General features: G+C 45.9%; 1 protein-coding gene across 5 annotated transcripts in view; it reads right to left on the reverse strand.

Moving 5' to 3' along the window:
- Positions 1–5,745: 5,745 nt before the first annotated feature.
- ARHGAP23 (Rho GTPase activating protein 23) overlaps positions 5,746–12,118 on the reverse strand; it is a 121,359-nt gene continuing 114,986 nt past the window's right edge. For all 5 annotated transcript variants that reach the window (XM_027872995.1, XM_027872991.1, XM_027872993.1 and 2 more), the window contains one exon: positions 5,746–8,479. In XM_027872995.1, the coding sequence (XP_027728796.1) occupies positions 7,391–8,479 (1,089 nt within the window). In that variant the 3' untranslated portion in view covers positions 5,746–7,390. The remainder of the gene's footprint in view (positions 8,480–12,118) is intronic.

Consider the following 12,118-nt stretch of genomic DNA (forward strand, 5'->3'; position numbering starts at 1 on the left):
ATGTCCTTCCTCATCTTTCCTTTTTGGTTTTTCTAGCCAAGTGTTTGGGGCTTTAATAAAACTTGTTTCTTTTTCCTCTCCTGGATCTCCTCCTCTGTGGGCTGCTGTCTGGTTATTTCACCCTTCCACCTTCCTTGGGGCACAGGAAAGTGTTGAGAGGACCCTGATTTCCCAGCCCTTTGTAAATGATCATGGATCTCACTGCTGTCACTCAATGTAACCACACAAGGTACAACAGAGGAGTCCTAAGAACAAATTTCTGAATTGGCACATTCCTCACAAGCTAGCCTGAGAGAATTGATTTGGCATCATTTTCAGGAGTGGTGCTGTCTGAAATCCCTCCTAGAACTTACATCATCTTCTGTCTCCAGATGTAGGCTCCCAGGTGTTCAGGCACTGGACTGTGATATATTTGCTCTTGGGTGCTGCCCAGGCCATCTAGGGTCTTGTGTTGATCTTAGCCCCCAGGAGAAAGAATGCTTCCTCTCCTCAGCTTTAGGCTGTGCAGGGTCCTGAAACGACCCACAGTTTTGAGCTCCTGTAATTCCAAACCTTTCCCTGATCGTTTCTCTCTATCCTGTTGAGCTAGCTTGAGCCTTTTGTTAATGATGATTCTAGTCTTCAATAATGGTTTCTTGAAGTCTATTTCAAGGCTGGTATCTCAGGTTAGGTTTTCTCGTAGTCAACTAGCTACCATGATGACTGTCATCTTTATCTCAAAGCTCTGTTCCCTGGCTTCATCAAGAATGCACTCTACTTTTCCTGTTTCAAGAGTTCTCCCTGTTGGGCTGCACACTAAATCCTTGCATCCTTTCCCTAGTAAAGGGGGACTCCGTGACCAGGGTAGGGGTTACTCAGGGAAGTCCACAGTCTGGAGAATTCTTTCCTACAGTACTCAGCCTCTTGGTAAATTGTGGTCTGATGTGCCTTCAGGCCCAGCAAAGGTCAACAGTTCTCCCTTGGTGTGATGCCTCTCTGTATATTTCCACTCCAACTCCTGCCAGACAGCTGGCAGGATGATGTCTAAGCCTCTGGCAGCTCTCCCTGTCCTCTTGCAGATGTCCAGAAATGCCCATGGGTCCTACTCCCTCCCTGTGGGTAGAGAGGTCCCTTGGGGTGATTACAAATTGGCTTGCTTCAAGGGTCAGCTCAGGACTAGACTCCCATTTCTGTTCTTTCTCGTGTTCTAAGGCCAGCTCAGGCACTCTTCCACCCCATGTGTATCCTTAGAAAGTGAAAGGATTCTGAGGAGCTGTTTCTCAGCTCTCTTCACCTCCATGATTACTTTGAGGGCATCATTGAATGGGAAATCCTCACCAGATCCCTCCTTGCAAGCTCGTATATTAGTCAAACCTACTCTGGGCATCTCCAGTGACTGAGTATTAATGAGTTTGAAGCCCTAAGCTTCTCTGGCTTATGAAGGTCCTTGTTGCTGTCCTTCTTGGGAATGGTCTGCTTCTCAAAGATGCTGAAGCTTCATCTGAGCTCTTTCCTGGAGACCTTTGTAGTTTCTAGTCATTGTAGCTGCCCTACACCTTGGGGGTGATAACCCCAATGTGAGTCCAAGACCTTAAATTCCATCCACTGAGTAGACCCTGTTCCCAAGAGAGCACTTCCAACTGGGGAAGGAAACTGAAGAAATCAGGACTTACCTGAGATCCTATAACCAGGAAATAGAGATCCAGGACTTGATCCTTTGCTTCCAAAGGTTGCTTCCATTACACTTTGATATATATACTTTGTCCGTTAAGAAGGACCCTGTCTATTGCTCCCCCTCCTAGAAATTGCCACTACTTTGATACATCTTGCCAATCAAATCTTTTGGTCAATCAATTTCCAGCCACCCAGTCCCTAACTAATCTCCAGAGTGCCATCTCTTCCTCCTTCATTTCCAACTCAGTCATCTGAATCTGGAGTGGAAGCTACTCTGCCATCTTATAATATCCTTTCCAGGATGCTGGTAGGTCCAGTGCCTCCTCTCCTTTCTCTTCCCCCTTACTTCATTGCCTGTTAGCTGGGAAGTTAGCCAGAAGTCCAACTGGATGCCTGGGTGCCCCCATCGTGTCGTTCATGGCCAATCACCCAGCTACGCTCCCATGTATCTTATTAAACCTAATTTCTTGAGTCCCTCTGGCCAGGTTGTCTGTTGGCTCCCCTGGCTCATTGCCACCTTGCTAGAATCGTTGCTGACCACTGTCAGCAGAAGGCTCCTCTTTACTGTTCTCTAAGCAGAGTTGTAAATCCTGCCTGCATCCTCTTGACTTCACTCTGAGTTCCACCACAATGAGGCTTAGTATCCCCAGCAAACCCCTCTTCCATTCCAACAGCCACAATTTCATTTTGATAGCTAAGATGGATTTTAAAAAACCAACTTTTTATCATTATCTTTTGTTTTTACATCACCTACATTTCTTCCTTTATCCTTCCCCCTGTCTCTTCCCAGAGAGCAATTCCCTATAAAAAAAGATTTAAAAAAAATAAAAAGAACAAGGGGAAAATGAGCAAAACAAATCAATATATAACAAAGATTTTTTTAAAAACTAAAAAGAGCAAGAAGATAATGATGAGCAAAATCAATCTACATAACCCACAACTTTGAACACCCCCCTCCCCGAAAGAGTGAAGGGAGTTCTTTTCTCAGATGAGTTGGACTTCCTGACTTCCAAACCCAGCTCTCTGCATACTTTCCTGGACATTGCCAGCATCTCTTTTCATTCTCTGGTAGCTCAAGGTACTACCCAGTTTCCAGTGTAATGAAAACCAGAATTAATAGACATTATACAGTCCTTTGGCTTGTATAATTTTGACTTTGCCCAATGGGACAGGCTCACTTGAGACTTATCCAAATGGTTCTCTCCCAGTCCTGCCACTAGGTATATCACTCAGGGGCAATGTGCGGTTCCATCACAACTAGCCCTAACTCTGCCCTTCCTGGGTGTTCTGCCAGTCTTGATCTCAGCCCCAGTGGTTTTCCGTGGAATACAGAACTGGGCTGGTGACTGCCATTCTACTCCAACCCCAATCTGAACCTTACCTTCCTGATCCTTAGGAAATATGCTACACAACTCCTCTGCACTGACCAAGGTGAGAGAAACTCCCTTTCCTAAGGGCTGGAGTTTTTCCAAAGGAACTTTTACTCCTAAGAAATTGGAAGAAACCAATAAAATGGAAAGGCATAGAAATAGACAAGTTTTGTGGAGTTTAATCCAAACTTAGGTCTAACTAGAGATTAATTTGTCTGGCATATCACATAGACAAAATTTATTAGAGGCTTGTGAGTGTGACTAGGATTTTTCTTGTTCTCCCATAGCCTCATCAAGATATGTGTCCACCCTTCATTCTGCACTCTCACTGCTTAGGCAGAGCATTCTGACTTGAAATCTGTCTCCAGTCTCCTCTAGCCTAGGTTTCCTTATCTTTCAATATAATAAAAAAAAAACAAAACCAAACCCTTAGTCTTCTTCATGGGGAAGTCCCTCTTTACAACTGTTTCCATCCTTATTGCTGACAGATAAGCAGGTATCCTGTATCTTAGGATGACCTCATAAGAGAAGCAGCAGGCCCAGGACTTATGGAGTGAATGAATGAACTTAAAGAATGATTTCTCTCAGGAACTTAGCAAGCCCAAGTCTTGGAGACTTAATGAATGGGTGAATGAGAAAAAAAAAAAACCCACTTACTAAGATTTTACTATGTGCAAAGCATTGTAGTAAGCACTGGGGATACATATAGAAAAATAAGATAGTCTCTGGTCTCACCTAATCCCCTTTCAACTTTCTTTTGCTTTATAGTTGTACTTCCAGGCCCTACTTCCTTCTTTCCTTCCCTAGTGCCACATATTCCAGACATTTTCTGGGGCATCCTCAGAAGGGAAAAGGGTAGATGGGTCAAGATGTCTCAAGAATAAAATTACAGATATTTGAAGGTATACATAACAGAAAATTACCAAGCCCTGAGTGAGCAATCCAAGCTTTGTTTCGCTATCTTCTAGCTAAAATTTTTCCCCATCCCACTGAATTACTCCCTCCACCTGGAGCACAGGTTTACACACTCCCTCTTTTTGTGGTTGGCCTTCCCTGTACTGAGAATGACATCTGTTAAACCAAAATGCCCTCTGCTCCTACCACGAAACACCATTTTGGGAGTGGCTCTCTTGAATACTCTGGATTGAGCTCCTTTTTCCATTCTACAATCTCAGAATCACTGAGCCAATTAGGATGGTTTCCTAACTTCCAGTAGGTTTGGAAGTCTTTGTGTCCTGGACCCCTCTGACAGCCTGGTGGAGTCTATGGATTTCTTAGAATAATGTTTTTAAGGGACAACTAGGTGGCACAGTGGATTGAGCACCAGTCCTGGAGTTATGAGAACCTGAGTTCAAATGTGGCCTCAGACACTTACTAGCTATGTGACCCTGGGCAAATCACTTAACCCAGATTGCCTAAAAAACAAACAAACAAAAAAAAGAAAACAGATATTTTTAAATGCATAAAATACATAGGATCACAAAGGAAATCCATTATATGGAAATAAAATGATCACAATAGTTTGTTTAAAATGTGTGTGAAGACTTGTGACTTCCACAGAAATAGATCTCAACCCCCTCAGGGGCTTAATAAACAGTCTACATGAGCCGTGCCCAAAAAATTAAAATATAAAAACACTTCATCATATATGGATGAACTTCTCTGTTCTCAAGACCAGTGAGTACAAATTGTACTAATCCAGTCTCACATGACAGATACAGGCTACACAGGCAATAGCCCAGTGAGTAACTGAAGCTTTTCCAATTTGGTAGGACTTACTAGGGTTTGAACTCCGAAAGCATAGCGTTTCAAGAACTTAGGGTCACCTCCATGCTAACTAGGAGACAATAGAGGCATCCATTTGTTCATTTCTGTAGCAAGAGACCATGCCTTATCCTCATTCCAAACAAGAATAGAAAAAAGTGTACTCAACATTCAATTAACCTCTGAGCACCCCCAGGACTTAAAAGAGCCAAACCTTTGAACTGCCACAGAGGCTATTGTTATTATTGGGGGTGGGGGCATAGGCAGTGGTGTTAAGTGACTTGCCCAGAGTCACACAACTAGTGTCAAGTGTCTGAGGCTGGATTTGAGCTTGGGTCCTCCAGACTCCCGGGCCGGTGCTCTATCCACTGCACCACCTACCTGCCCCTAGTGGCTATTATTATTGATGTGATGATAATTGACAATTTTTTGCATGTAAAGAAATGATTTTATTTCTCTATAAAACTGGTGAAGGTGGGATGTTGGGTCATATGTCCCTTCCAGATCTAAATCCCATTGGTCTTGTGACCTCCCCCTCTTCCTAGAATCTGATTGTGTCATCCTTCTCCAAGGTACAGTAGAAAAGTATTAGATCTGGATTCAGAGTTTATGGGTTTGAGCCTCAGAACTGCCTCTTACTGTCTGTGTGACTTTGGCCAATTCACTTGATCTCTCTAGCATCATTCTCTTTGTCTGTAAAATCAGGGTGATGTATTACTATTCAAGGATTCTTAACTTAATGTCCTGAACTTGTTTTTTTTTAAATTTTCTTAATTGTATTTCCTTTGTAATACTATATATTTTATTTCATGCATTTAAAAAAGTTATTCTGAGAAGGTGGTCTCTAGACTTCACCAGATTGCCAAAGGAGTCCATGCCACAGAAAAGGTTAAGAACCACTGAGTAAGAGGCTAAGATCAAAATCTTTGGTCCCACCAAAACAAGTGAAACACCAGACTCTTTGAAGAAGGCCATTTATTTCCAATATATAGACTGCACTTTTAAGACAGGATTTTTCAGAAACAGAAACTTTTAGTTGTTGCCTAAAGAAAGGTGTCCCAATGACACTTGGAAAGAAGAGACATGCCGAGATGGGAGGGTAAGAGTTGGGGGGTGAAAAGTGAAATTTATCCAACACTGTTACAACACTTTTTAAATGAGTGAAACATCTTTAAAAATCCTTATAAATTCTTTATAATATGTTACACATTTAAAGACACTATTTACAAAAAAGGGGGGGGGTGGGGAGAGAAATCCACTTTACAGCAAATCTTTGCATAAAATAGGAAAACTGCCAGCCATGGAAAGCGAAATCCCGTCAACACTTCCCTGGAATGACTGGATTTTGGAGTGGGGTGGAGTCATCTGGTTATTTTCAGTCTATTTACAATGTAGGGAGAGAGGTGGCAGCCCTACCCACCCACCTTGAAGAGAATAACTTGACTTCTTAGCCAGTGGGATGTGTATGTGTAGGTGAGTATTAGTGGCGGTGATCCCTGTCCCCCTTGGGAAATGGTGGCCCAGATGCTCATTTCCTGAAAACTAGAGCAGACTGGGTTGGAAGAACAAAACAGAAGTAGAGGGAAGGAGAAGGAGGCACCTAAAGTTCCCCCCCCCCACGAAAAAAAAAACTGAATGGGCATCTTGCTACTGCAGCTCCCCATGGTCAAAGCCCTTCGCGGGGTGATAATCAGAGCTCCGAGACATTTGTCAAACTTTTAGAGTTAGGGGAAGTCCCGGTGTTTGTCTTTGCCGGGGCCCCCTGTCTCTCCCTCTGACCTCACTTGGACAAGCAGCAGGGGACAAAGTGAGAATAATGGCCCAGTCTGCACGGGTCAGGAAGAAAGCAGGTGAAAGTTGACTTCTAGCAGGGACGCTTACAGACAGCAGGGGACAGGTTGAAAACTGCTACAGAAATTTGTTGGCTGGGACTACAGTGCACACAAATACAGACACACACGGCATACATCCACATAAGGTAATAACTAGGTCCCCCAAGCCCCTCCACGCAATGGTTCCAGGAGATGCGAAATTGTGCCTGTGCCTAATTCCTGAATCAGGTATCCATGACTAGGGCTGAGGTCAGGATAAGGGGAGAAGTAAGCAATTGGCATCATTCATCTTTCCTTTAGAATAAAACCAAGGGGTGCTCCTCCCCTGCATAGTTAAAGGGGGATGGTTGGGCTCATGGGTGTAAGGCTCCAGAGGGGTACACAGAAGCAAACATACAGGTTATCATAGAATGCCGGGAACTGTCTTTATTTTACCCCACTTAGCCGTCTTTCACATATTCCCCTCCCTTCTCTCTCCAGGGCTTATCTGCTTCTCTTCTCTCCCTGACTTCCTCTCTCTTTCCATCCCTGTCTTCTTCACACTCCCTCACTTTGTCCCCCAGCTTCCCATTTTCTTCTCTCTCACCAATTCCAGAGTAAAAACATAAACGCAAGAGACCTCACTTGCCTTTTCCCCCTATCTGGCCAAGCAGGAAAATAAAGGTGACTCTGGGAGGGACAGAAGCAGCCCCACCCCCACCCCCAAGATCGAAAGTTGAAGAATCACAAGAACAGAAAAGTGGCTCCGTGGCGAAGGAGTGAGCGCCAGGGTCACAGACACTGGTGGAGCCGCGACGTAGCTGTTCGACGGGGCGCCTGGCTGCGCGAGCTGGCCAGCTCCCCGGACTCAGGCGGCAGGGAAGCGGAGGTGGAGGAGGGCCGAGCCTTGGTTGACTCCAGACTGCTGAGGCCCGAGTCTTTATTGTCACTGTGAGGCCGGGGCGGGGCCCCCTCTCCAGCGGTCAGGGCGCCGCCGTCCCCCAGCTCCTTCCACTCATTGAAGTTGAGGTCGGTCAGGGGGCTCTGCACCACCACTGTGTGCCGCCTCCAGCTGCTGCGGCGCCGTCGGGTTTCGGGGGACAGAGGCCTCCGGAGCTTCACCCCGAACATGTCGTCAGCAGAGCCCCGGAGCCGCAGCCGTAGCTGCTCGGTCAGCGAGGGGCGGGCGGTAAGGGCCGCCTTCCCCCCCGCTGCGGGCGGCGGCCGCAGCGACTCCTGGCTGCTGGACGAGGCAGAGCCGGCGAGGTCGGCGGGGGAGTGGGGAGCCCGGCCCCCGGCGCCCCCGTCGTCTCCGTCGGGCCGGCTACGGGAGAGGCGCCGGCGGGCCAGAGTGTCGCAGTGCATCAGGTGGTGAGAGCTGAAGGAGGGCCGTCGGGGCAGCCGGCCCTCGGGTCCCGGGCGCGGCCCGCCGCCGCCCTCAGTGTCGGTCTCCACGTGGCTCAGCTCGCTGCGTTCGTCGTCGGCCTCGTCGCCGGCGCCCCCTCCGCCTCCGCCGCGACCCTCGGCCCCCGAGCACACGCTGCGGTCCATGGTGGACAGCGTGGAGTAGCCGGAGACGATGGAGCGGGTGTCGGCGGGGGGCCGCTCCTCAACCCCCTCCTTGGGGACCCTCGGGGGGCTGTGGCGGCTCGGCTCCCCGGCGTCACCGGCTTCCGACGGCTGCCCTCCAGGGCCGTCCTGGACCGCCACCGACGGCAGCCCCATCCCCGGCTTGTGGGCCTCCTGCTCCGAGTCGTCGTCTGTGCTGCTCCCTAGCCCCCGAGCTTCGCATCTCTTCTTGCGTTTGCGGTTTACCGCCGAGATGAAGGAGATCGCCAGCATTTCCCGCGTGTACGGCTCTTTCTTTGGGGCCCACGAGCCCTTGGGGAGAGAAGGGAGGGTTAATCAGGAGAGTACGGAAACTTCCAATTCGGGGATTCGGGAGTCCAGTTGTCTCATTGCTCTAGCTAGCCTTGCTAACACTCAACTGATCTCGAAATGCTTAATCAGTCTCAGATCTTACGTGGCAGAGGGATTGGTCGGGTTTTCCATGGCCCCAGGAGCAGAAGTACAACTAACGGGGTGGAAACTAGAGATTTGGGCTCAATATAAAGAAGAAAAAAAAGAGGAGGTTAATTAACTCCCTTAAGGCTTTAATTGATGGGGGAGTCGTCAAACTTCCACACCTGGAGTTCCCTCACAAGGATGAAATCACCAGTCAAGATGCCGATCTTTGCCACCCTCTACCCTCCCTAAAAAGGGGAAAATATATAAACACTTAGAGCTTTCTACAAATGGAATGAACTGCCTCAGGAGGTAGTGAGGTCCCTGTCATTGGAAGCGCACACAGGCTGGATGACCCGTTGTTGAGGATGATGAGAGGTCAATCCTGCTCAGCAGGGGTGGGACTAGATGAGATGAAGATCATCTCATCATCATCTGAGGTCCCTTCCAACCCTATGGTGCTGTGATGGGGGGGACTGTAGGCATCTTTCCTTTACTGGGAAAGTTTCCAGTGTTTCTCTGTTATGAATAAAACCAGCTCTTAGCCCTTGAAAGATACTTTTGATTATATTGGGTAACATCTTTTCATTCCCACACGGTTTTTTAAAATTGTTGTTATTGTTGTTGCATTTTTAAAAAATACATGCTATATGAGATATATATTTTGTTAAACACTATTCCCCTGAGTCTATTGATGGAAAATGAATTGGGTGGCAGTTGCAAAAAAACTTCCTAAGAGGGATACAAGTGAAATGAATGGTCTCAGGAGAGAGGAGGTCTTTGAGCAAAAGCTAAATGGCCAGTCTTTTCCCCACACCTTTCCTTCCCTTTTCTCTGAATCTCCCTTTTTTCTATGTTCTTCTCTGTGGAAAGAGTGCTAGGCCTGGAGTCAGGAAAACCTGAGTTCAAATGTAGCCTCAGACATGTCCTAGCTGTGTGACCTTGGCCAAGTCACAACTTCTGTTTACCTCAGTTTCCTCAACTAAAATGGGGTTAATAATATCACCTACCTCCCAGGGTTGTTTTGAGGATCGAATGAGATAATACTTGTAAAGTTCTTAGCACTGTGCCTGGAACATAGTTAGCACTACATAAATGTTATCTGTTATTATCACTAATTATTATCTCTCTGTTTCTGGGGAAGAGGTGTTTGTGGATTTGGATTAGCTTTATTCTTTTGGCCAAGAATCATAGGAGCAGAGATTTAGAGCTAGAAGGGACCTCAAAGGTTACTGAGTACAGCCCCTCATTTTACAGATGAGGAAACTGAGACCTCGGGAAGCTAAGTAACATGTTCAATGTCCCATACCTAGTAAGTGCCAGAGCTGGAATTCTGACCCAAGTACTCCCACTCCAAATCCAGTGCTCCTTCCATAGCACCATGAATCCCATTTTACAGATGAGTAAACTGAGGCCAAGAAAAGCTGTGACTTGCTCAAGGTGATACAGCTTTTTAAAAAAAGTCTGATGCAGGATTAGAACTCAGGTCTTTCTGACTATACCAAGATATTTCCTTCATGACCTTAAACACTGCTTTTGTGTAGTGTGCTAGAATTAGAATCAGGAAGAGCACTGTTCAAATCCTGACTCTGACACTTGTCCGTAGCCACAAAGATAGTTAAATCACATTAAGTGATTCTCGGAGCCTCAGTTTATTCAGGTGTAAAATAAGGGTGAGAAAACCTGTAATGCTTACTTTGTAGGAGTGTTGTAAGGCTCCAGTGGGATAATATGTGTAAAACATAAAATAGTTGTTGGCTTTTATTAATATTTTCACATTCCCCAGTTTGAATAGGGGGCTGACAGAAGGAAGAGAGCAGATAGCCTATGGGAGAATTTCTATGTGTTCCCATAAAGGATATTGCTAGGATATTAACAAAAAGTCACAGGTTGAGAATTTTAAGAGGTAGGATAAGCTTTAGAGGTCATCTAATTTGGTGATCCCCCCATGTAGGAATGTCTTTTATGATATCCCGGAGGGATTGTCATCTAGGCTCTTCTTGAACACTTTTCAGTGACGTGAAGCTCACTACTTAACAACAGACACCATTCTATTAGTGAATAGCTCTGTTAGAAAGTCCTTCTCATAATGAGCCTGAATCTGCCTCCTTGTAACATCCACAACTTGGACTATACCTCTCTTTTTTCCATAAGGGAGGCCTTCAAGTTTCTGAAGATACCCACCCACACTCATACCCATGTATGTCTTCTCTTTTGTTGTTATTGTCGCTCAGTCACATCCAACTCTTCGTGACCCCATTTGGGGTTTTCTTGGTAGAGATACTAGAGTGGTTTGCCATTTCCTTCTCCAGATCGTTTTTACAGAATGAGGAAACTGAGGCCAACAGAGTTAAGTGACTTGTCCAGGGTCACACAGCTAAGTGTCTGAGGCCAGATTTGAACTCACAAAGATGAGTCTTCCTGACTCCTGGTCCAGCACCTAGCTGCCCCAGTTCTTCTCTACTGAAGGTCAAATCGGGGGATAATCTAGTCAATGAGACTTTATTTTAACTTTGAAGAGGAAGTATGACACACAGGGGAAAGCACTAGATTTGGAGTCTCAAGACAAACATAAACTATTGGTGAACTAGTGGTAGTGAAGTAGACCCTGGCCAAATAATTTAATATCTTTCTGGACCTTCTTTCCTTCATGTGTAAAGCTAATAATACTTGTACTCTCTCTGAGGTTTTTGTAAACAAAGTGCTCTTTGGAAGTCTTGTTTAGTTGTGTTTGACTCTTCCTAACCCTGTGGACCATAATGACCTTAGAGTTTTTGTGGCTATTGGAGTAGATTGCCATCTCCTCTTCAGTGGATGAAGGTTAAGTGACTTGCCCAGGGTCACACAGCTAGTAAGTGTTTGAGGCTGGATTGTAACTCAGGTCTGCCTGACTCCAGGCCCAGTGCTCCATCCCCTGAGCCATCTAGCTGCCTCTAGGTGGAAGCCTTAAAGGACTCTACGACATCATTATTCAGAAGACACTAGAATTAAGAGCATCTGGGCTAAAATTCCAGTTTTGCTGTTGTTATTTGTCTGACCTGGCCAAGTCATCCCTCAGGGCCACCTCACTGTCTTTTTCTCTAAAATGAAAGGATTGAACAAGAGCAGTGATTCCCATTTAACAGTCTGTGAACCCCTTTGGAGCTTGTGCTAAAAATTTTTAATGGTGCCTGAAGCAATAAATAATTGTAAAGAGTATTCTGAGTAGTATATTAAATGACCCTGGGGGCTCACGCTTTTTTTTGTTGTTGTTGTTGAAAGGGGTTCCCCACCCCTGGACCATTTGTAGAACAAAAAAAAATGTTAGGAACCATCACACTGGAATGAGGCCCAGAAAAGCTGTGCCTTAAACGTCTGAGGCAGAATTACTTACTTACTGCTTACTGCTAACTTACTTCCAGCTCTCAATTCTAGGAAAGGATGTGACAAGCTGAGAGTCAATGTGAAGTGAGGTCATAAAGGGATCAAAGTGTGTGTGTGTGTGTGTGTGTGTGTGTGTGTGTGTGTGTGTGTGTG

The sequence above is a fragment of the Vombatus ursinus genome, unplaced genomic scaffold, assembly GCF_900497805.2.
Source record: "Vombatus ursinus unplaced genomic scaffold, bare-nosed wombat genome assembly UNPS02014801.1, whole genome shotgun sequence".
Classification (NCBI taxonomy): Eukaryota; Metazoa; Chordata; class Mammalia; order Diprotodontia; family Vombatidae; genus Vombatus; species Vombatus ursinus.